This window comes from Clarias gariepinus, chromosome 11 (genome assembly GCF_024256425.1).
Source record: "Clarias gariepinus isolate MV-2021 ecotype Netherlands chromosome 11, CGAR_prim_01v2, whole genome shotgun sequence".
In the NCBI taxonomy this organism is placed as follows: Eukaryota; Metazoa; Chordata; class Actinopteri; order Siluriformes; family Clariidae; genus Clarias; species Clarias gariepinus.
In genome coordinates, this window is record NC_071110.1 from 12,026,317 (window position 1) to 12,052,145 (window position 25,829).

The following is a 25,829-nucleotide window of genomic DNA, read 5'->3' on the forward strand; positions in this document are numbered from 1 at the left end:
ACAAAAGCTGGTGTTGCCAGATTGGACGTCCAACCTCGGAAGTAAGTTAGTTCTGTTTGGATTAGACTGTAAGCATGGTGTTTCGACGGTAGATTTAAACCTATTAATCGTATCGGTTCTGAAGGTTTCCGTTCGGTCTGGATTATAGACAAATACAATATTAGTAAACACAATCTGGCAACCTCGGTGCACGGAGGGTGAAGTAAATAAGCGGATGCCCAGATCCATACGGCTTCATCTCACACACGCTGTAACCGGAGACGAATTGGGCAATGAGAGTGAAGCAGGGGGCCGAGGGAGGACTGCCGTGCACTACAGAGGAGGAGCTGCTCAAACAGCCCGCGATAACACCGGAGGATGTGCTCGGCCTGCAGAGAATCACCGACAGTGAGTGGCCGCTGAAATCATCTCATTCCTCCTCCTGGGTTAAGTACAGCAGCAGGTTAAACCCTCAAGTGTGTGTATGAACAAACCGTTTAACTGCCAATCCTTTAAACTAGACGAACGGAAGTGACGTCAGATATCTGACCCAAACATTTCACCAGTGTTTTCACAATTAGATCATAATACTTTTACAATTACAAATAAGCATTCATTAACGTTTGTGGTTTAAATCAGTTTTTGCAGAATTTGAAGGCCCAAATTAGTTCTAAATTTTAGTTACATACAATCATTATGTAAATATATACATAATATATGCACTATATATGTATATATACACACACTGTGCGAACGTCTTAGACATTCTGTGTGTTTACTACAAACTTTTTTTTGTACAAAGATTTTTTTTTATTATGATGGTATGATTGAGTAAGTGCAAGAGTTCTGATTTTTAAACATCAGTATTCAACCACAGCACTGGCGCCTTGCATCTTCAGGGTCAAGGGTTCGAATCCTGCCTCCGGTTTGTATGTTCTCCCCGTGCTTGGTGAATTTCCTCCCACAGTCCAAAGACATGCTGATTATGCTAATTGGTGTTCCCAGACTGTCTGTGGTTTGTGTGTGTGTGTGTGTGTGTGTGTGTGTGCGCGCACATGCACTGAGATGGATTGGCACCCCGTCTCGTAGCTTAGTTTCCTGGGCAAAGCTCCAGGCCCCCCTCGACCCTATACAGGATAAGCAATGTAGAGGATAAATGAAAGTATTTCACCACAAAACTAAAAGTTACAGGAAAATAAAGAAAAAAAAGTAAAGAAAGCAGCATATTATATAAGCAACCACTTTTTTTAAGATAAAAAAAATTTAGGCTGGATTTTGCATGCAAAAAACATTCGAAGTCTTTAAAAGAACTGTGTGTGGTTTTGCATAATACTCAGTAAAACTTAATAGCTAATTTCCTTATAAAACTGCACAAATTGTACCTGAGACTAATATCCTCTAAATGTTGTATGTTGCATCAAATACTGACTTTCTTTTGTTAATTTGTGTCTACTGGGCTTTTGTTAATTTATTATTATTATTATTATTATTATTATATATAATAATAATATATTATTTTATATATAAGCATATACATTTTTAAGGCATCCTTCAAATATTTATTTGCATCAGTTTAAGACTTTAATTTATATAATAAAAAAATAAATAATAATGGTTCCTTTAAAGCATTTTCATCCATCATAACTCATGCTATAAAACCAACAGTAAACCAAAAACTAAAGACTATTCATGACACGAGATGAAAACATCAGCAAACATTTGTGCAGCAAATTACAGTACGACTTACAGTAAGTTACAGTGAGTCAGAATACTCTATATAACCATATACACGGCTATAATTAGGCTACTAAGTACTCAGGTTAGTATTAATACCTTTTAAACATCAACTCAAGCGTGTGCATGTTGGGTTTAAGATAAACTGATATCTAATGACACAGCACGCTAGTTTGGTTTTGACTTGCCGGTGCTCATTAAACCACAAGGCACACAGCATTTGCACTTAGCTAACCACATGACTTGTTCCAAATGCTAAACTGTTCAACTACAGATACTTTAATGACACAGCAAACCCGCTGCGTATAGCACTGAGCTGACAGCACGAGCCTGGGAGAAAAAGAAAAGAAAGATAAAAAAATAAATAAGTAACAGATTTGCCTTGTAATTATACACAACAGACTACTTCACTGTTTACTGACGTTATTGGTGCTGAAGTGTTTAAATAAGTTCAAGAGGAACTAAATTTACACTGGTAGCTTGTATAACACATAAATCACTATGTTTGTGCTGGAGAGAAGCAACCTCTGTTCCTACAAAAAAAAGCTTTAATGCTGATACTTCTTTAAAGATTAAATTTCCAATTTAGTTTTCAACTTCACAAAACAGTACAATGTTTAGTTTGAGAGATTTCTTAATCTCAGCATATTTGCTTGTGGACAAGCAAACAAGAACATGCTGCAATGCTAAGTATGTTCATGAACTAAAGCTATATAATGAGTTTAATGGTTTAAAATTAGGTTTTTAAGTTTAGAGAAGATGCAGGAAATCTAATTAGTTATTAAAAAAGCTTTAGTATACTCCTACTTTAATATATTTTCTAACAGGATGAAGGCAAGATATAATTACATGTAAGTTATTTGCACTACAGAGTGGGGTTGTGAATATGTTGGCTACAGATTAGCCATATGTTTGTGGGGCAGCTGTTTTTTTTATTTTTTTTTACAGTGTGGTTAAAAATAAACATTTGCCACAAAAATAATGTGAGACACATCAGACAACATATTTGTACCAGTTATTATTATTCTTATTATGATTAAAAGAACATTGTAAGTGAACAGTACAGGGCTGCAGCAGTTAGCATTGCCCTGTCACTGTTTACCCCTGTGCTTGGGTTATTGTCTGTGTGAATTTTTGTGTGAGTTTCCTCTAGGTTTTCCAAGTTTCTTCTTACCTCCAAAACAACATAAATGTAGGTGGAGTGGCAATGCTAAGTAGCTCCTAGGTTCAATTGTGTGTATGTGCAGTGCCCTGTGATGAACCTGAGTCTCAGGATTGACTTTGGAACTAATATTACCCTTCCCAGGATAAAGCAAAAACTCAAGGTGTTTGAATGAACTTTCTGAGGGAGCTTTTGAAGGCTGATCCTGGATCCTGATGGTGCTGATGCTGTTGCTGCTGAAAAGAACCTTGATTCTTTAATGCATTTTTTTCATTCCTTATTTAGAACAGTGAACCATCAAGAAGCATTTTCTGTAAAGAATCACTAGAATTCCCTAAATCCTCAAGGCTCAAATTCTCATTCGTAAGCGTCTTCTCATAATGATGTGCTAATTATGGAAAGACTTTCTCCATTGTTTGCGTTTTCTTTTGACCCATGTTTAGCTATAAGGTCTAATTCCAAGGTTCAGCAGTTGAGTAATGAGCCGCTTAGAAGATCAGGATTAGACTGAGCACAAAATCTGTTAAAGGGGTCATACAGCACTACATGCACTATTTTAAGCTGTTTGGACTAAACTGTGTGTTAGGAGAGTGCGTACACAACCACTCTACGATGATAAAGAGCCGCTCAGTGGTTTTCTTTTCGTTTATTACAGTAACATCCCCCTTCTGAAATCAGGCCAATCGCAAAAGCCTTGCCTTGTGACGCCACACCACAAGAGGGCGTTCCTACACAAGTTGATTGACACTGGTGTTTTAGCAAAGACCCGCCCCGAGTGAGAAGACGCTGTCGGCCATTGTTTTTTCGCCGCTGGAGCAAAATGACGCCTAAGCGAGGGTTGTGTACAGTAGTTGGGTGTAATAGCGAACACAGCAGTCGTTATTCACTACCTAGGGTTAGTGACCTAGGGTACCTACCTAGGGTTAGGTATCTGAGCCACTGAGGACGCAGTGGCTGAATTTAGTTTTTAAAGCTAACGTCCCCGCTGATTTACCTAAATGCGTTCATGTTTGCGATAATCATTTTTCACCAGACTGCTTTATAAACGCGGGTGAATATAAAGCAGGTTTTACTAGAAAGCTGCTCCTGAAAAATGGATCTGTACTAACGCTTCGTGTTCCTGCTTCATCTTCACCAGGCTCGGTGAGTGTGATTTATTTTACTATGAGTCTTTGCAGATCGCCTTTTCTAATAATCACGATAAATGCGGAGTGTAAGTTAACTTATACTCTCATAGAACATGGTTATGGCTTCTTCTCTGTGTACATCCGTCTCTATATAATCCCTAATCGCCCGTTTATAATAAACAATGCATTAAGGTGATTGTCTAGTTGCAAACTGTGTACGTAGTCGGAAAACTATATTATGCTTACCTTTGTTACGTTAGATGGTTTATAACGATGTCTGTCGAAGATTAAGAAGTCATGTAAACACATCGCGTCCGTATCTCTCTCAGTAAGTTTCTCCGCTTTTCTTGTTGTTGCTCGCGGCAGCGCAACAGCCCGTTAATTCATGCACATGCAGTGATGAGAAAGACAAACGGGTCGATGCATGTCCATTCTTTTAATTTCTGCGTTGTCAGGCGATATTACAAACTTCCGCGTAGGTTCCGTACTTAAATCAAACCAAAAACGACTGAAGAAAACAGGCTCGGGCTCTATAATCCATAGTTTTCCAGTTTGGACTGCATTACCCACAAAGCACTGCGTTGTGGCAATCCTTTGTGGGTAATGCAGTCCAAAGCATTGCCCGCACTGGACTACACTTCCGTCGCTATACCCTACGTGTCACGCCCCACAGAACGGGGGGGGGGCGGGCTTAGCAGAGGTCATGAGCATTTAAATTAGCATGTACTGAAACAGGTTGCTGAGAACAGAGCTAGTTTTTACCAGGTAAAAGTAGTGTTTTTTTTACACAATCCTTTAGAATTTTTAATTAACGTATAATACAAACTTTTCATTAGGACCCTAAAGATCATATTAAAATTTAATGAAAAATATAATGTGTAGGACCTTTAATACACAATCTTACTTGCTGTACAAGTTACTAAATACTGCTCTTCGCTTTAACTGTTGTGTAAATATTGTGATGATCTTTATAGTGTGCAGTGAAGACATCACATACAGAATGCAGACCACACAAACTCTTCATGTAAATGAAAGCCACAACGCTGTCTACATGAAACCCCCACACCCATTTACAAAAAATTACATTTGCTTGAGAAGATCTTTTTTAGTAAGTTTTAATTTTCAGTATGTCCTAAATTGATTCAGAAATCCATAAACGAAACTTATATGAATAATTATCTCATGTCCTTTTATCTGAGTTTAGTATTGTGTTGTTGGTTCCCTAGTCAAGGCAACATACTGGCCACGAGAGGACCAGGCCTTGGTCTCTATGCATATACTGTGGAAAATGTTGTGCACCACATGCACATAGGGTGTAGTATTATTTAACTTCAAATGGGTGACCAATTAAAAAGGAACACCATTTAAAGTAAGGTGCTGCGCCATCATGACACTTGAATGCATCAATCCTGCAAGTATAAAGTAGAGTTTTGATGGCTTGGGTTCTAAGGACTGAAGGCTGTAACATATTATTTATGTTATGTTTATCCTCATCAAGCCACTTATTTGCTGTCCTGTTTGTCCTGGTGATGCATGAGTTCCTTCTGAAAGTGATTACAGGAAGTGACTACTTCCATCAGAATACAAGAAACTGAGAAATTGAATGTGCAATATGCAAGCTGCTGTCTAGTTAGGATTCTGTGCTAGTAAATGTTTTGAGTTGAAATCCTATAAATGCTAGTGAGTCACTGTTTATGCCTTCAAATCTTTGACAGCTCAGCCTAATTCTTAAATTTAAAAGCTATGCAATTGCTTTGCTTAAAAGTTGGAGGTTCCATTGAATAACGTCATATGCCAAAACTCAAGTATCTGATCAATTTGATTTAGATTTTGCTTACTTTTTCATATAAAAGCTGCTTTTATTTAGCAGTGAAATGGTAAAGTTTTATGTCCCTTTCAGTCTTTTGGACTGTGAGAATATGCACTGTTGCTTTTAACCACAAAGAGCATAGAATATTTGCTCCCTCGTCATTGAATGCTTTACAGTAATGAGTTTGTGAAGTCTTTCCTTCCTGTAGGTCAAACCTGCAGCTTATGTGCTCACCACATTTCTGCTGAAAACAGTACCATGAACACTTCATGCTTAAATTAGTGCACTCTTAAAAATAGGTTGCATGTAGCACCATAAAGGATAGGATCCCCCACCACTGATCCCTGAGAAGCCCCTGTCCTGTCCTGCACATTTTACTGTTTACTCTGCTCTAATATACGTGATTAAATTAACCTGGTAATTAATAACCCTTTCTGTCTTAAGCTGGAGCAGGTCTGTTAGATCAGGAAAAACTAAAATGTAGGAACTGTTAGTACTGCAAGTCCATGGTTGGGAAACCCTAAAGAATTACTTGGGGCATTTCCTTCTTAGAAAGGGTTCCAAGTAAAACTTATTTAGGAAGCTGGAACTGTAAATCATCCAAGGAAGATTTACAGAACTTTTTTTTTAATTTTTTAAAAAGTCAATGCCTTAAAGACACCATTGATATAATACTGGAACAAGATCAGCTTACAGTACTTAAACTTTAGCAGTGCATCTACAAAACTGGCCATGGTTCAACTGACAAGTGTGAAACTGTTTGACTTATGGCAGATTGATAGTTCCGTATCCCCAGCACCTCATCATCCTGCCTTCAGCTGGCATGAAAGCTCTTAAGTCATGTATTCCTAATAAACTGATATCCCTTTTTTTTTTTTTTTTTTTTTAATAAAAGAGCAGGTGCTGGCCAAGTCCTTAGACCTCAGCTTTATGAACACAAATTGATCAATGGGAATGAGCTTGAGGCTGAGGGAAAACAAGTCTGAATTACAGAGCTCCCACCCCGCAACCTGTATCACCCAACAGATCTGATAATGTACTGGTGCCAAAAACTACAGCTCACCCTAGACGGCCTGCCAAGCCATGCCCTGAGGGGCCAGAACTGCCCTGGTGGCACAAGAAGAAACCCAAGCCTACTGTGTCTGGTTTTAATGAAAATGGTTTTAATGTTATGGCTGACCTAATTTCTGTAGTGAAAAAAACAATTCACATAGTGCCACACTGACTCCAAAATCAATTAAAAAACTTTTTTTGTTTATAATATAGATGAACTGGTCAGTGTCCAGAATTTGGCTGGTTTTTAGTTTGATTGGCCATGATATAACCGATTCTGTACAGAGTGCAGAAGCATCCAATTGGTGCAACAGAAACGTTTTTATGGCATTACATTATCAAAAGTCATGCTTGTCAAAAACAGTATTTTTATCTAAAATATGTAAATGGCCTCAAAATACCACAAGCACTAAGTAGTCGAAAAAATCACACGCGTTAGAAGCCGCACAAAAGAGACCTTGGAGACATTTGAGGAGGTAAAACGTTGCGATTTTGTTAAAAATTCTACAGTTGGCGCTAATGTTTTAAAAATGTTTCACATTGTACCGAAATCAAGGGGAAAAAAATTATATCCAAATATTTTTTAAAATCATGATTTTTAATCGCCACTGAGGTCTTATGAAAAGTATTATATAGGCATGGGACTGGTGATTCCAACCCTAGTTATAAGTAATGTTTATTTTTTTTAATTATTATTCTTTCCGTATGACAGCTGTCTGTGATATAAAACAAAAGCTGAAAGTTTTTTTATGCTAACGTCATAAACAAATGCCAAGCCGTTCATGCTGCAATTGACTTAATTTAAAAACAGTCTGCTGGCATCTTACATCAAATTCACAGAATTTAAATATAGTGTTTCTCATCCATCATAAATAAACTGAGGTGTGAAGAGCATGAAAGAATGACTCCCTGACATTATCCTGCCTCCGGTCATTTTTGCTGATTGAGTGAGCAAAATGAGACACGCAGTTTGTTTTTACACAACCACGATGATTAAACTCTTGCCACATTCATTTATTTCACTCCGTAAATCAGTCCGACAGCTCCGGGAGAAATGTGATTAGAAGAATTGGTTAGATCACAATCATTTAAAAACAGCTGTTTAGGAAATACCTTGGATTTGATGTCTTGTTGTGAGTCTTCTGGACAGGAGCCTGAGATTAATTAAACTTGCACCTCCATAAAATTATTGTAGTAAAATGTCTGGAACAAACAGCAGGTGAGCAAAATTGGGTGGGTAGGGGGTGGGGGGTTGTTACTGGCTTTTATCCAGTGCCTAAACAGAATCAAACAGGAATTAAATAGATATTTCACCAAAGCTAATACCTTTTAATCAAAGTTCACTTTTTTTTTTCTCTCAAAATGTGCTGGTAACTATGAAAGCAAGAATATACCTTGGACTAATATCAGAAGGCATGCAGCTATGTATCTGTATTGGAGGAAAGTAAGTGTGGCTGCTGTCAGCATCTGAGGACCAGCCAGACAGTAAAATGAACCAAGACATCTTGAATCGTAACTTGTTTGTCCTGTCTGTACAGGACACTGTAGCCGCTTTGCCAGAACAAACGATTTTTGCTTAAAAAGAAATCCAAGATATTCTAATTAGTATGTCCAACAGTATATTTAAAGATCGGTATCTAAAGATCAGTATTGATTTTTTATATCTCGCACCATGATGAAACTGGCTTTCATGTAGACCCAGTAAAGCAAGACCAAACAGTACCTCTGCTGCAGAGGAGACGTTCATTTAAAGTTACCAGCCTCAAGCATCACTAATTAACAGCACCTCTGATTATAGTCATTATGAAGGTTTTACAGAGCATAAGTGGCTAACATATCAACTGTTCAAAGGAGATTATTGCATATTTTGGAAGCCTTTGGCATTCTTTACAATGTAGAAAGAAATAAAAATCAGGAGGGGGAAAAAATTAAAGAGTACATTAGGTGCCCAGCTAAGATATGCTGCAGGTGTTATCATTTACCACCAAGTTAGAAATATATTATAGATATGCCGTTCAGGTGGGTATGTATAAATAAATAAATCTGTCACTTAAAATCCATCATGGATTGAGACAATGGTGTGTGTACTTTGACTCTTTTGAAAGGGCGGAAGTTCTTCCTTAGTAATCGTTTTGTCAGAGATAATTAATTCAAACAAGACTCTAGTTAAATGTCCTGTAACCATCAAATCATAAAATAACATTGTCTAACTGAATAGAAATTGAATATACTGTATACATTATTTGATGGAGTAAATTGAAGTGCAGAATTGTTTTCTGTTTTAGACCTGCTTTTGGCTAAATTTACACTGACTCATCCCCCTGAATCAGTTTAATTACATTTCGACTAGGTCTGTATTCAAAAATCAACAACAGAGTAAATGTGTATGAGCAACAATGGATTGTCTTCTTTGTCTTTTATATATCCGTGGAGTTTCGATTCTGTAAATCTTTTCGTAATAAAGACAAAAAAACTTAAGAGCAGCATTTGAAAGATGAAAAATGAACAAGCCAATTATTTCTACACAAATCATCTCCAGAGGAAATAAATCACTCTGTCTTATCATGTAAGGCAGCTGCTCTGAGGCCTGATGAAAAGCCTCAGTTGCCATAGAAACAATGTCATGCTCATAACAGTTGTCATGGATATTGATGATGAGTCGATTTACAAAGGTGTTAAGAATCAAACCACAAGCCTCGGATGGGGTAATTGTTCAAGTCTTATTTGTTCATCTTGTGGCCGGGTTTCATTATCAGTGCACACAGACTTAACAGGATATATGTTCAGAAATGCATTTGGAAATCTAACCACAATTTGACTTCATACTAATCTTTTACTATTTTAGTTATGTCATGATCATAAAGTAATTACTGAGACTGGTACTGTATAACATGGGTTCTTAAACGGTTTGCATCTAGAGACTTGTTCCATCATGAAACAGAGCTCTTGATAAAAAAGAATCTGCATACTGTGGTCATAAAGACAGTTTTTAAAGAATTTGAATAGAAAAAGTCACACACACTAATACACACATTTGAAAGCCTTTAGCTTTAGATTTAATACCCTGGTCATTCAGGTCATCATCTGATTTTATTTTCTTACCATATAGCATTGCTGAGCCTAGACCTGACCAACTAAGGCAAAAAATCAGATCATAACACTGCCTCCAGAGGCTTTTATAGTGGGCAATATTCATGATGGTGCATCACTTCATGTGCTTCCCTTTTTACCCTGATATAACAATGGCTATAGAATAGGGTCAGTCTGAACTCATCAGACAACATAACATTTTTATATTGGTCCAAAGTATAGTCTTTATGCTCACTAAAAAGAATTAAGCTGTTTTTTTCTGATTAGTCTCACTAACAACTGGTTTTCTTATGGCTACACAGCTTTTTAGTCCCAATCCTGTGAGCTTTCATCACACTGTGTGCTCAGGGAAATACCTTTACTTTCACTATTAAACATCTGTGTTTTACTGTTGATTTGTTTTACCATGTAACTTCAAGTGTTTACGTGATCTCCATTATGATTTTTTTCATTTATATTTCTTTCACAGGTCAGGGTTGTGGGTTGTGATCAGGGTTACTGACGCTATAAATTCTCCATTCTGTGTTCATCTGCATTTAGTTGCATGCTTGCAATGCAAGCATAGGTGTTGGTCCTAGAAATGTCTCAAAACATAACTCCGGGTTAAACTAACATCACTTTCATGCTAGCAATGTGTGCTATTTTTAGCCCCAACATCCCCCCCCCCCTTCTGCCCTGTATGAATGTATAAGGAGAATATAAGCCTCTTAGGTTTAATCCAGTTTAAACAGAGAGCTGACAAGAGTAGACACGCATATCCTGGGAGTCCGGCACGTCACGTCAAAATAAGAATCTCACTTCGACAACCTTTTCCTGACTTTTCTTTAGAAGAGTTGTAGTTTTTTAGTTTTAGAGATCAAGTATGAAAAAAGGATAAATGCTCACTATAGAGTGTAAAAAAGGGAATCTATTCAGTATGCCGCAGTAATGTATCCCCCTACTCCAGAATTGTTTATATACAATGAAACCTTGGATTACGAGCATAATTTGTTGCGGAAGCGGGCTCGTATTTCATAATTTTCCCATAAGAAATAATGGAAACTCAAATTATTTGTTCCACAGCCTAAAAAAATAAATACATAAAAATAATTAACACAAAATATAAAGTAAAAATAAAACAAATTAACTCGCATTTTACCTTTTTAAAAAAAGTAAAAAGAAATCCCAACAGATAAGTGTTTTGGTTCAAGTGTGTGTGTGTGTGTGTGTGTGTGTGTGTGTGTGTGTGTGTGTGTGTGTGTGTGAAACTTCTCCCGTCCCGAGAGAGAGTGTATGAACCGGCTCAGTGTCAACTTACGCGCGCACACAAATAAGAGAGGCTGAGGAAGAAAATGGATTTTTAACTTTCTAATGAGACTTTATTACACAGTAAACCTTTATTTAAATTTCACATAAACAAGTGCAAGGAACATCACTAATAATGTTGTGTAAGCGCATACTAACGGAATCAATGCTGTAAATTAACCTGCACTTTACCTTTGAAAAGAATCGCGACAGAGCAGTGTTTCTGTGTAGAACAGTGTTTGTGTGTGTGTGTGTGAGTGTGAGAGAAGCACACCCTCGCTGATTCACACACACACACAAACCCACACTCTAAACGCGCACGAGAGAGAGAGAGAGTGTGTGTGTGTGTTTGTGTGTGAAGCACACCCTCGCTGCTTCAAACACACATAAACACACACACTCTAAACGCGTGCGCGAGAGAGTGTTCTGTGTGTGTGCGTGTGTGAGAGAAGCACACCCTTGCTGATTCTCACACACACACAAACACACACACACCACTCTCTCTCTCATGCGCGTTTAGTGTGTGTGTGTGTGTGTGAGAGAAAAATACACCCTCGCTGCTACACACACAAACACACACACTCTAAACGTGCGAGAGAGAGTGTGTGTGTGTTTGTGTGTAAAGCATTCCCTCGCTGCTACACACACACACATGCGTACACACGCGCGCACACACACACACACACAAACACACACACTCTCTCTCGCACGCACTCACTCACTCACTCACTCACTCACTCACTCTAAACGCGCGCACGAGAGAGAAAGTGTGTGACCCTCCGAACCCCCCCCCCTTCCCCCTGAGGGAGAGAGAAAATGGATTTTTAACCTCTAAAGAGATTTTCTTTTGCTTTACTTGCGCACACATGTGTAATAAGAAACAGTACACGCATGCACGGACGTTGATTATACCAGTAAGAGACGAGCACTAAGACCCTGCAGGGAAGACGATTTAGCCACAATTCCGCAGCGCAAGAGAGAGAAAAACCTTTAGCTCAGTTGTGATCACATGACGCTCGGCATCAAAACAGAAAGCGCATGCGCGATACATGATACTCGGTGCTCGTAAACCAAGACTTGTTCGTTTTCCAAATCAAGATTTATTAAAAATCTTTGTTCTTCTTGCGGAACGCTCGCAAACCGTGTTACTTGTAATCCGAGGTTTCACTATATATATATAGAGAGAGAGAGATGGATGGATGGATGGATGGATGGAGTGGAACCTTGGACTATGAGCATAATTCGTTCCAGAAGCAGGCTCATATTTCAAAACCAAATCAGATTTTCCCATAAGAAATAATGGAAACTCAAATTATTCGTTTCACAGCACCAAAAAATACATACATAAAAATAAAAAATTATGCTATTTTTAAAAATCAAAATACGAATCGAATCGGCACCTGGGTATTGTGATCATATCATATCAGCTGGTCCATGATGATTCCCATCCCTACTCTATATATTACAAGTGTGACATTTTTAATATTTTAGAGTATTCTGTGACCCATTTTGTGGAATCAGGGCCTCCACTGGAAATGCTGGATGGAATCACACTCCATTGCATATTCATCTGCATGCTTATCTGCATGCGCGGCCAGACTGACTTACTCACGACTTGGGGCAATGCACTCTTTAAAAGATTTTTAATCCAATACCATTAAGGGTTCTCTGGTTGATCAGTGTATACATTGTAGTCAGTATATTCCTACAGTAAATTCCTTGTTATATACCCATAAAATTTTCACATTTAGAAAATATTTCAAGTCATACCACCTGGTTAAACTTTCAAAGAAGTCTTGATTAACAATTTTAAGTGTGTAGCCAAGTGTATCCAAAGAACTTTTTGATAAAATGTATTCCTTGCACCTGCAGCCTCTGCCAGAATGCAATTTTCAGTATGCAGCTTATTGGGTTTGGGTATCGGTATTCTGGTTTCTTCTGTGTGTGAGAGCTTGTGTGCCCTGAAATAGACAACATAATCCACTCTGTCCCTGATCACTCAAACTAGCCAGATCGAGCCATAACATTTACATCACATCATTCATCACAAAAGATTTTTATGAAAGTGTCATATAGTGATGCATACTAACATTTGCATGAGTAAGTGATCACCTGCTCATTAGATGATGATGAGAATCTTTAAATATGTAGTAACGACCTGTAATGTTGCAGTAACGTTAGATGTAAGCGTACTAAAAGAATCCTATTATAGCTCATGTTGGTGTCCCTTTATTTCCGCAGATTACCTGTGTAGTCCAGAGGATAATGTCCACAAGATCGAGTTCACCAGGTTCAAGATCCGTGACATGGAGTCTGGGACAGTTCTTTTTGAGATCACTAAGCCTCCCACTCTGGGTGAGCCCTCACCGTGACCCTCTCAGTGACCCCCATCTCTATCCATCTCTTCATTCTGCCCACAAGATGTAGACACTGTGAAATGCTTGTTCTGATTTCCATTTAGATACAGTTCTTTATAAGCACACTCTAGAAGCATACGCTGTAATATCACTTCCTTTGTGTTACACAGAGAGCGCAGAGGACGGAAGGAAGGACCTTGACCCCAATGCCGGGCGCTTTGTGCGCTACCAATTCACTCCAGCTTTTCTGCGGCTGCGGCAAGTCGGAGCTACGTGAGTGCACAGCAACTTATAATCAGTATACAGTGGTGCTAAATGACCCTATTATGAACATGATATGCGTGTTGCACATCGTGTCACGCTTAAGCCCATCAACCACCATGATGAAACCGTCTCTTATATAAACCATCCCAGCAAAGCAGGACCAAACCTTACCTCCGCTGCAGAGGAGAAGTTCATTTAGAGTCACTAGCCTCAAAATTTACCAATTAACAAACAGCACCTCTGGTTAGAGTTGTTATGAAGGAGTATAAGTAGCAGACACATCTCATAATTAAATACAGTTAAACCTCGGATTGCGAGTGTTCCGCAAGACGAGCAAAGATTTTGAAGTTTTGACTGGAAAACGAACAAGTCTTGGTTTATGAGTACCGAGTATCCTGTACCACGCATGCAATTCTTGTTTGGACGCCGAACGTCACGTGATTACAACTGAGTTTTTCTCTCGCTTGCGCTGCGGAATTGTGGCTAATTGTCTCCCCCGCTGGGTATTAGTTCGCATCACTTACTGGTATAATCAACATCTGTGACCGTGTGTGTGTGTATGTATATATTTGTGTGTGTGTGTAAAACATTTTGTTTTGTGTCTGTATGTGTTGTGTACAGTGCTCGTGTAAAGTCTCATTAAAGAGGTTAAAGATCTATTTTCTCTCTCTGCTCAAGACACAGCCTGCTCCTTGTGTCTGTGCGTGCGCGTCAATGGACACCGTGCCACAAACACACACACAGACACCTCCTACTTTCAAGGCGAAAGTACACACACACACACACACACACTTTCTCTCTGCTCTACATAGAATCATTGCGCTGTCGCAATTCTTTTTAAAGTAAAGTGCAGGGTTTTTTTTACTTTACAGTAGTGATTCCATTCTTGTTGCATAATCGAGTGTCTTTAGGAAGATTTTTTTGTTGTTTTTCCGATAAAACAGTGTTTTCGTTGTGTGCGCGCGTATATGTGTAAAAAGAGTGGAGGAAGGGTAACTCTGTAAGACCAGAAGGGGGAGAGGGAGAGCTTACTTTAAATTCACACACACACACACTATAGCGCCTGTGCGCACAAACAGAAACGCGTATCTGTCGGGATTCATTTTTACTTTTTTTTTAAGGTAAATGCAGGTTAATTTGTTTTATTTATACTTAATATTTTTTGTTAATTATTTTTATGTATTTAGTTTTTTGGGCTCTGGAACAAATAATTTGAGTTTCCATTACTTCTTATGGAAAAATTTGATTTGGTGTATGAGAGTTTTGGAATATGAGCCTGCTTCTGGAACAAATTATGCTTGTAATCCAAGGTTCCACTGTATTCCAAAGAGATTATTGCATATTTTGGATCTCTTCAGCATTGTTTTACAATGTAGAAAGAAATTAAAATCAGGAAAGACGATGGAATTAAAAAGTGTCTTCCTATTTTGACTGGTACTGTACATGTACCTGAATATGAATTAAAATATATATACAGTGTATATATACAAAAATATAAGATAAAATGTACTGTACATCACTCTAACCACCAAGTTGCCACTGTTGAGCCCTTGAGCAAGGCCCTTAACTCCATCTGCTCCAGGGGCACTGACCCTGCGCTCTGACCCTGCGCTCTGACCCTGCACTCTGACCCTGCGCAGCTTTCTACCTGGGATATGCGAAAAAATCATTTCACTGTGCTACTGTATAAGGTACATGTGATGAATAATTGAATCTCAATCTTAACTGTCCCTTTAATGTTCAGCAACTACTTATTTAAGAAAAAATCTCTGAGGACTGGAGTTTCCTACAGTTTACCTGAGCCTCCAAGAAGTAACTGGACTCAATTTTAACACCTCTTCTGTTATACTGAACTTCCAGTCTCGTACAGTATGATGCAGATCAATCCCTGGGGTCCGTTCTTTGTACATCGCTAACTCAGTTAGCTGGATTTGATTGTTGTGGATTTGTCCTGATCTTGGATTGTTTCGTTCTTCGATGCGCTTCTAGTATTTGTTGTCATAGCAACATATCCATAAGCTTGAACCTGCTCGGAAGCAGGTTTATTTCATGTAAACAGGATTTAGCCTGCGCTCCTGGCGGGTTATGATTGGATGAAATGGCGAGGTCACATCTGATTGTTTAAAGAGCACGACTGACTCACGTGGGAAAAGAAAAGTATATGCCCCCTGCCATGGACCCCCCACACACACACACACACACATAATCGCTATCAAATATTATATATGAACATAAATTCATAGGTTTATTGTTATTAAATATGATATTACTATTATAATAAACCCTAGGCACGAGACAGCCGTCAAGACCATTAATACAAATTCTTGTATAATGTTTATTTTATAACACATTTATTTTTCAGGGGTTTGTCATAAAAATATGCAAATAAATATTTATATATATAAAAAATATATATTTTATAATGATAAATTGAAACTAATTTTATTATAAAATAAATAATATAAAAGTATACATGTTGTATTTAAAAAAATATTAATATTTTTATTTTTTATATACAAAATATTTATTTTTTATATTGCTTATTTTATTTTATTGTCTCATGTAATTTGTAAACCACTAACCTATGAATTTATGTTCTAATATAATATTTGATAGCGATTATGTAGGGGGGCAATCCATGGCAGGGGGGCATTTCAGCGCATAACACGTGTTACAAAAAAAAAAGTTGAGCCGCTTTTTTTCCATTTCGTCAACCAATCGGAGGGCTTGTGATCAGTGTTTCTACTCTCGATGCATATCGCCTTTTAAACCAACGCACGAGCGCGCAATAATCCTGGACAACTCAATCCAGATATACTAATCATCAACAACAGGTGAGCTCGAAGAACCGTATTAGCCGGATCGTAATTAGCACGATGATCTTATCTTAGATGTGTCAGTTCATCTCGGATGTGTCAAGCGACGTACGAAGAACGGACCCCTGCTCTCCGTTTCACCCAAATAAGGATAAGTTCCTCTCAATTCAATGAAACTCAATTTTATTTGTATAGTGCTTTTGTCACAATTGTCTCAAGCTTTCTTGATACCATCTCAGGGAGTTTTTCTTTGCCGCTGTCGCCGTCGTCCTCGGCTTGCTCATCAGGGACATTTTGATTCATACACGTTCACATTTCATACAAACTTAAATAATTCTTTTGAGTGTGTAAAGCTGCTTTGTGACAATGTCAATTGTTAAAAGCGCTATACAAATTAAATTGAATTGAATTGAATAAAAAAAAAAACTTAAATCATTGAGGTCTTATTGAATTCACTGGAGTAATAACATCATGAGGTTAAACCCTGTTTCTAGTAAAACTCTTTCCTGAAGAGTACTGTAAATAGCATGCCCTCTTCTACTACTGCAGGGTGGAATTCACAGTAGGAGACATTCCCATCAACAACTTCCGTATGATCGAGAGGCACTACTTCAGAGGCCGGCTGCTGAAAAGCTTCGACTTTGAGTTTGGTTTCTGTATCCCCAGCAGCAAGAACACCTGCGAGCACATCTATGAATTCCCTCCCCTGTCTGAAGAGCTCAGTAAGTGCCCTTATACTTGCTCCTCCTTTTACCCCATTAGCTCTTTTTATCTTTATAAACTACAGTACCAGCATACTGTAGACTTAATGTTACAGAAATCTTGAGGGTAATCAGCTTGTTTGGGTAAAACTCTTGTGTATGTGTCATGTTTTTCATGGCTAAAAAAATGGTTGCAGTTTCAAAAGGGTCAAATTAAGTAAAGATGCAGGACAATAAAATCAACTGGAATTGGGTTAATAGTGTTAATAATAACGCTTTAGTGTATTATTAGAACCTGGAAGGATAGTGATGAACTGTCCACTTCGTGGAAGAAATGTGGTCTCCAAAATAATAACAATAATCATAAATAACTGTAGTGAGGGATAACTTCTACTAAATGCTTTTTAATCTGACTCAAACTTCCTAAGTACTGCATTAATAATAAATAACATTCATATTCATTCATCTTAAGTAAATGCTTTATTCTAGTCAATGTAAGGATAGATATTTAGCTTTAGCTTTAGTTAGTAACCTAATAACCCAGTGTAAGTATCTATTCAATGACAGAAACCTCAAAGTCGCTCTGAACAGAAGCGTCTGCCAAATGCTTAAAGGAACAAGGCACAAATACAGTATAACCTTAGCATGTGTTCACACACTCCTTCATCCCCAGGAGGAATTGGAATAAATTGAAATTGGGGATAAAGGAATACTGTATACTGTACTAAATCTAAATTTCTTTTCAATTGCAATAAAAGAAAAAACTCCTTATTAAGTTTAGCTCTTCTCAGGCTGATATTTTTCTCAGAAGTATAAGATAACCAGTGTAGTTTCTTCAGTAAGCATCGTTCTCTACTGTACAGTATGTTGACACGTTGTTGGTAAGTGTAGGTGTCCGATAACTGACGTCTTCCTCATTTGATTTTTGTTTCGAAGTGAACGAGATGATCGAGCGCCCATACGAGACGCAGTCAGACAGCTTCTACTTTGTGGACAACAAGCTGGTGATGCACAATAAAGCAGATTACTCCTACAGCGGCGGCCCCTAGGTGCTCTATCAGAAACATGGACTGAAGCATTAAGGCAGCCAATCCAGCCTTGGAATATTTGTCTGGCAAAAAAAAAAAAAAATCATCCCAACCTCAGGATATTTGTGTGTGTGTGTGTGTGTGTGTGTGTGTGTGTGTGTGTGTGTGTGTGTGTGTGTGTGTGTGTGTGTTCAGAGTCAGAAAAGACAATTCTACACTGAAACCTGGGTCCTACTGTACCCTAATATTGTGTTAAACCTAGAATAGTTTATTTTTGATTGTTACCTGTTAATGTATCTCTGCATGTATGTGAGTGTATAGTTGTGTATGCATTCATGTGCATTTATTAATAATTAAGATTGCATGACATGCTTTTCGTTTGTGCTCTGGTGTGTTTCGTATAATACTTAGAATCTTTATGTAGAGATCATTTTCTCAGTGTCTGCTCTATACGTCCGTAGGTAATAGGGATGCACTGATACCGTTGATACTGATCCCACCCCCCGTCCCCTGGGTTGGTCTGAACAAGCATAATGTCAGAATGTGCCATTTAGCTCTGGTGATTTCCCTAATTCAAAGAGAGCAAATATGAATAACAGTGCATGATCTTCTGACTGGTATAAAAAAAATTAAGTAATAATTGGTGTCAGTACTGGTATCCTTAAAATATATATTTTTAAGATGACCTGCATAACATTCCAAATAATGTTTAATATTCAACCTTTTTAGATATTTTGTAATCAATGTGGATGCATAGGTATGAGTGTCTGGACATGAGCTCTATGTGCATAAACTGACTGAAGCAAAGTGGTTTAGCCCACTGCCCTTAAACCTTATTATTCTAATTATTATTATTATTATTATTATTATTATTATTAAACATGGTTGATTTTGGTTGATTGCAAATTTATTGATGATCTTTGTCTAAAGTATTTTATAGCACTATAAAAAAATCTGATATATAGTTCTATATTACTTTGGGTATTTTATACATCATAGTGATTGTTTATTATTGATATCATTATCATTGTTTACTTTGTGTTCTTTATTAAACACTCCAGACCACTGAGAAATGATGATGATCAAGAAAGAGCATACAGACTGACTCTCAATTTACATTTTACTCTTAAAATAAATTTGCCTTGTGTTCTGGTTAACAGCTCACGCATGATAGAGAACAATTTCTTTTAAAACATTCAACTGTTTCCTAATGAGGTAAATCTTAAAGGCATCTATTTTAAATTTAGAAATAGAGCCTGCACATCATTTAGACAGACTTTTTTTAAAATCTTATTATACATCTGAGGAGAGGAGGGTTAAAGGGCTTTGCTCAAGGGACCAACATGGTGATCAGGGGATTTGAACCTGGGACCTTCTGAACCATAGTCCAATGCCGTAACCACTAAGCTACCCCTGATCTGAGATCATTGTGCTGTTATTAACATTCACACTGCCTATTTGAGTGCTTGATTTGGCAGCACTGGCATATTAGACGAGCTCTATACTGCCACCTAGTGCAATAAACCTGTACTAGAATAAATTCTAAATCCAGGTAATAAAATGTTCATCTAGCCATTATCTGTACTGCTTTTTTGTCTGGGGTTGTGGGGAGCCTATCCGAGGGAACTTGGGGCATTAGGTAGGGTACAACCCATTACAGGGCACAAACAGAGAGAGAGAAATCAGAAATTTAGGCAGAAATCTCTGCTGTCAGACAGGAGAAGAAATGCATCACAAGCACCTAAAATGGGTGTGTAATATTTTTCATAATGCATCTTAATAATCAGTGCTTCATTTATGCAGGTGTATAATTCATTCATCTTTTGCTTGTGTCAGCTCCACCCTATGCTAAATTAAACAGCCTCTTTTGTGACACACTGAAAAAGCTTTATTTCACACAGTGTTTAGTTAATGCATTGTCATGTGTAACTGATATTCTAAATGGACATACTTTAAACATTCTTTTTTGTTTCAAAAAAATTTAAATCACTATTTTTTTTAGTTTATCAGCATACAGTTTCACTAATACTGACTGATTATGATGTTTAAAAAACAATGTTTCAAAGCAGGGCAATCGGAGTGTTTGTCATGGTAGAATGGAGACCTGACATGCTGTCTGTGCTGGTGAAGTCACTTGAACACAGTCCAGTGATGTAGAGATCAGAAATACTCGTCTGTAGTGCTGCCTCTGATCCCGCTATGTTCACCTCCTCGCTACCCGAGCCACATCCATCCCCACAATCCCCGACATGGTCAGGGCTGAGCTGGGCAGATGTGTTGGACATGTCCACGAGTGGCAGTGGTTCTGATTCCAAACTGTCATTCCTGAGCTCCTCCCAGAGACAACCTGCGGAGAGTGATATCAGTGTTTATCAAAGAACCTATTAGACCCAAGTATATTTATCGTTGATAAGGTTGGTTAAATGTGCTTGTGTGCCCTGCAACCGATAGTAGACAAGGCCGACCCAAAACAATCTGGCCCAGCGAGCTGTACATGACTGGGACCAGTGAATGCAAATCATAGGTGCCTTATGTCCCACTGGGGACAAGTTAGTAAAAAAAAACATTAAATCCAGAACCTTTAAAAGTGCATTTTCTCAGTGTACTGTATATGGAATGGCTGAGATTTGAACTTGGTGGAGAACACCCTAACAATCTAGTTGTATTCTCCACTGTTTAAACCTAATGTTATCACCAGCCCTATTAAATCATTTTAAACAATACATGGACTGTAAACAACTATAAATTAATCAACAGCATATGATTGACATATAATTTATAAACTGCATGTGATGTAAACTCATCCTCAACTTATCACTTGTTCTTGAGATAGGAGATTATGATCATGATTATGCAAATAAAGTATTGTAGCAAATATTTATTAATACATATTTTGCTATATCAGCACTGCATTTGCAAATAATGTTGTTGGTTGTAGTTACCGCTGTTGTAATCACTTCCAGCTGGAAAAAAGTGAGAGTAGCCCAAACAGACAGAGGGAAATGCATAGACAGTAATTTGTGGTCAGGTTTATACCCCTAATGCTGGATCTGCACCATTATGCTACTTTAATAACCTTTTTGTCATATCACTAGGAATACTATTATCAATGATGTACTATTAAACATGACTGCACTATTATAAAACTTTGAACGATTATTTCTAACGTTTCAAAAAGCCTTGCCTATTAAGTTTTCTCTATTTTTATGTCTGACTTCCTACCATGGAGTTGCAGGTCCGTTAGGCTCGGATTGAGCATGTCTATGTCGTTACTCAGCTCCCCCTCCATGAGGAGCTCCTGCATGCTTCCCACAGCACTCTGGCTGGCCTGTAGAGCAGCACTGTAGCTTGGAGGTGTGTGTGCAGGTAAGGGGGAGTCCAGGCTGCCTGTCCTAGGTGGCAACTGTGTGCTGGGCTGCTGGGGGTTTGAGGGGTAGAATGAGAAGCCTGGCGGACAAGAGGGCATGTATGGGAGCTGCTGGGAGACAGCCTGTGATGGTACGCTGTAATAACTGTAGTATGGTCGTCTTTGATGAGTAGTGGGAGTGTATGGAGGAGGCAAGCTGACTCTGGGGAACTGAGAGTGTGTGTGGTTATTAAGGTGAGCAGAGAGGGACCTGGGCTTCTCTGGTCTATCACCTAGAAGATGATCCAGTAACTCTGCAAGAATGAGACATGAAATTGTTTGAAATTTGACCAAAAAGTCTATTTAAAGATATATAAATTTGTATTAATTTCAAATTACTGTTTAAATTATGACTGAAATATCAAATTGGTTGAAACAACTGGTGTTACTAACAACAACCCCCCCCCCCCACCCAAATAAATAAATTAATAAATAAACATATTTTTAATATACACGTTTTTTACTACCATTTTCAATGAACTTTTCCAAAAAAGCTGTACATACTGACCAGAGACTAATTATACTATCTGAGGAAGAAACATGACTGACACCGAGTTAAAAAGGAGACACAAGCAAAATATAAAAGATTCTTAAAAGTGGAGACATAAAGTGGCACCAAAGACTTTTTAATCAAAGCAGAGTTTGTATAGGACAGCAGATCCTTGATTTTTAGGCATTTTACATGAATGTTGTAAGTTGTTCTTTGGTAGTACTTCTGGTTTCGAACACTACCACAAGTAATGCACATGTCAAAGCAGAAATGAAACTTTTATACACTGCCCCACCAAAAAAAAAAAAAAAACGTCACAAACCTTAAGATTTTATTCAACGTCCATCACTCTGGAATAAGGTCAATCCAGACTCATCAGTTCACATGAACATTTCCTTTGCTCCAGAGTCTAATCTTTAGTCTCCCTAGCCAATTCAAGTTTTTTTTTTCTGATTAGTGTCACTAATAAGTGGTTTTCTTATGGCCACACAGCTGTTTAGTCACAATCCTAATGGTTCTCTAACCCAGTTCTGGTCATTTTAAATCTCCCTAGTTGTTTTCTTTACTTGACGCAGCCCAATACTTTGAAGTTGTGATCTTTTTTTATTAATTTGTATGTATTTATTAATATTTTATGTCTGCATTTTGTATTTATTTAATACCTTTACAGTAAAAAAAAACATCTTATGTGTTTTACTTCATTTATAAATATGTAAAGGCAAAAAAGGAAGATAAGCCAAATACATCTTTAACTTCATTATGGACAACATACATTCACATGAATATCACTTGTGTGAAATTGCATGTTACAAATGTAAATTAAACTAAAATGTAATTCATCATAACAATTGTGATTTCATTTGCAAAACTGTATAAAAATTGTAAATTTAATCAAATATTGCAGTAATGCTGTTAACAATTATTATAATCAATAATGCATTTACTTTGGAATCAATAAAATATCTATCTATCTATCTATCTTAGATGCATATACACTAACTTGGTGTTACGGAAAAGTTTGCTTGTTTATGCAATTATTCCGTTAACCAATAATGTGACAGCAGTGCATTTGTTGCCTAGTTTGAGTTTTTCACAAACTGCTAATCTCTGCGGATTTTCATACACAGCATTTCATGTCGTGTACAAAGAATGCAGTGAAAAAGAACAAAACATTAGGAGGAGCAATTCTGCAAGCAGAAACATCTTGTAGAACGAGATCAAAAGATGATTTTTAGACTGGTTGAAGCTTACAGGAATGCTTGGGTAACTTAAATAAACATTCTTTACAAAAAGTGGTGAGCAGAAAAGAATCACAGAAAGCAACACCTTGGGCTTCAAGAGCAGAAACCACTTCATGGTTCCAAAACATTTGACATCATGCGTTGAGCTATTCATTATGCAGAAGCTGCTAAAGGTATGTGCTTGACAATAAACAGCTTTTATTTTTATTAATTTTTTTATAATAAACCATGTTGTGTGCCTTTAATCACCCAAGTTGTGCTCACCTGGTCTGGCCATGCTCCTTCGTACTGTAACAGGATCCTTCCTTCTCCACTTCTGCAGCTCTTCTTGCATCTTCTCCACTTTAGCAGGGTTGAGAGCCCACAAGCAGCCTTTTCGTGATGAGTTCCCTTTCTTATTCTCAACTTTCTCAAAGCACTTGTTCAAGGAGAGATTGTGACGGATGGAGTTCTTCCAGCCATCAGGTGCTGTCTGATCAAGAAAAATTTTAATTTGAGACAGAGACTAAATATTGACCTTTTACATACAGGTCATACTGTACTGTCATGTAAAGGTACTAGTAAATAAATGGTCCAGGTCTTTGAAAAGTTGCAAATTTTATAAATATGTTTAATTCCAAGTAAATGGCAGGTGTCAATCAGATGCAAAAAAAAAAAAAGTCAGTTACCCAAGGTTTGGCAACTTGGTGCAGGAGTAATTGTTTGTCACTTTCATGAGGTTTCCACAAAGAATTTCCCCCATTCTATATAGTGACTCAAACTGTCATGGTTTCAGGGCAAAATTTAATTTGACAACCCAAAGCAATCCTGAGATAATACATAAGGAATTTAGCCTTTGCATCAATTTAACTTGTGCCTGAAGACTACTCATGATTGATGCTTGGCAGCTTTAAAAAACATGCTGAATGGTGCTATCATTGTGGATGAATAAAAATGCACAAAAAGAGAAATATAGCCTATCTAATGCAATACATTTTCATAAACAAGACTACTGAATGAAGTTTAAGCCTTGTAAAACACAACAAATTATGCCTTACACATGGAAAAGTAATATTATTGTCAATTACATGTCAAAATGTCAAAAAAACTGCACACTATGAACAATGTTTCATCATTCTGCCTAAAGCTTAACATAGCGTGCAATGTATATTAGCCTTAGCATGTCTGTAAAGTTTAGTACTGTAAAGACAGCAGAGCTGCTCAGAATCTGAACTTATGTTTACTTACATGGCAACCAACACAGTGCCATGCTAATCTCTTCCTTACTTAAGCCTGTCTGAGGCCAAATCGAGTCAGCAGGTGAAGACAGAGAAATCAAGCTATAACGGGCATAGCCCAAGGCAGCTCCAGCACAGAGCTCCATTTGTGCTCATGATACTTTATCATTGATCACGACTGGGACTTTGCCAGGATAATGTCCCCAGGAGCAGTGGAAAGGTGTGCGATGTAGTAGTACCTAGTGTATCATTTTCAGTAAGAAACATTCTTTTTTCCACTATAAGTAATACAAATGCATGCATCAAAAAGCAAAGAAATAAGTATAAATAAGAGATCCTTCTGTCGCATGATCATGTGACAGACCAGCATGTGAATACCTTGAAATAGGGGAAGTGCTCTGTCATGAAACTGTAGATCTCACTCACAGGCAGGCTGCCAGTCCTGCTATTCCTCAGAGCCATGAATATAAGAATGCTACAAAAAAAATAAAAAATGCAAAAAAATTTATTATTATAAAAGTTTATTATAATAATATTATAATATCCATGTTTAGATGGATACATTATAAGTCTAATTCGGCTTAGTAACTCCACTGCTGCCAGGTTGAACATGCTTGGCATGCGGCACTCAGACTGTTACATAAACCACATAACTCCTGAACTCTTTACAATCACATTCGATACGAGACATCAGACCTTCATACATAAGAATCATACATAAGCATTAATAACACACCATAAGTAACATTAACAAAATGTCTAACTAACATTGTAAAATAATAAACATAATAAAATTAAATAAAGAAAAATATTAACTGCAAAATTCAGAACTGAGCCTAAAGCAAGCCTCAATACAGTACTTACACCTAGGACCAAAGATCAGTAAGCTTTCAAAATTTTGTAAAATTTTATTTGTCATTTATTGTCATTTTGCATTCTGTGAACTATAAAAATGTAAATAATTGTTGAACATATTAATTTTAGAATGTATTTGATATTCCAAATAAAAGCTAACGCTATGATTTTAAATTCAAGAAATAATATGACTGTTTAATTTTTTTGTAATTCTT

At 37.5% G+C, this 25,829-nt stretch overlaps 2 protein-coding genes across 3 annotated transcripts in view; one reads left to right on the forward strand and one right to left on the reverse strand.

Annotated features, from left to right (window-relative positions):
• On the forward strand, nucleotides 1–19,675 carry unc119a (unc-119 homolog a (C. elegans)). 2 transcript variants are annotated; one of them, XM_053507627.1, is made up of 5 exons: nucleotides 1–387; nucleotides 13,481–13,594; nucleotides 13,767–13,869; nucleotides 17,226–17,398; nucleotides 18,314–19,675. In XM_053507627.1, exons 1-5 carry the CDS (start codon nucleotides 273–275, stop codon nucleotides 18,424–18,426), a joined length of 618 nt encoding a protein of 205 aa, XP_053363602.1. In that variant the 5' UTR covers nucleotides 1–272; the 3' UTR covers nucleotides 18,427–19,675. The 2 variants fall into 2 exon arrangements, with proteins under 2 accessions (XP_053363602.1, XP_053363603.1); XM_053507628.1 differs by having other exon boundaries at nucleotides 277–425.
• The window catches only part of foxn1 (forkhead box N1), a 17,899-nt gene continuing 11,741 nt past the window's right edge, over nucleotides 19,672–25,829 (reverse strand). Inside the window, exons 7-10 of the mRNA XM_053507626.1 lie at nucleotides 25,138–25,234; nucleotides 23,807–24,014; nucleotides 21,628–22,065; nucleotides 19,672–20,752 (exon numbers count right to left, since the gene is read on the reverse strand). Of these exons, the coding sequence (XP_053363601.1) occupies nucleotides 20,466–20,752; nucleotides 21,628–22,065; nucleotides 23,807–24,014; nucleotides 25,138–25,234 (1,030 nt within the window). The 3' untranslated portion in view covers nucleotides 19,672–20,465. The remainder of the gene's footprint in view (nucleotides 20,753–21,627; nucleotides 22,066–23,806; nucleotides 24,015–25,137; nucleotides 25,235–25,829) is intronic.

Coding starts and splice junctions, on each gene's coding strand:
- unc119a (XM_053507627.1), top strand. CDS start 273: ATGAGAGTGAAGCAGGGGGCCGAGGGAGGACTGCCGTGCACTACAGAG. Junction 388..13,480: donor CCTGCAGAGAATCACCGACA/GTGAGTGGCCGC, acceptor TTATTTCCGCAG/ATTACCTGTGTAGTCCAGAG. Junction 13,595..13,766: donor CACTAAGCCTCCCACTCTGG/GTGAGCCCTCAC, acceptor TGTGTTACACAG/AGAGCGCAGAGGACGGAAGG.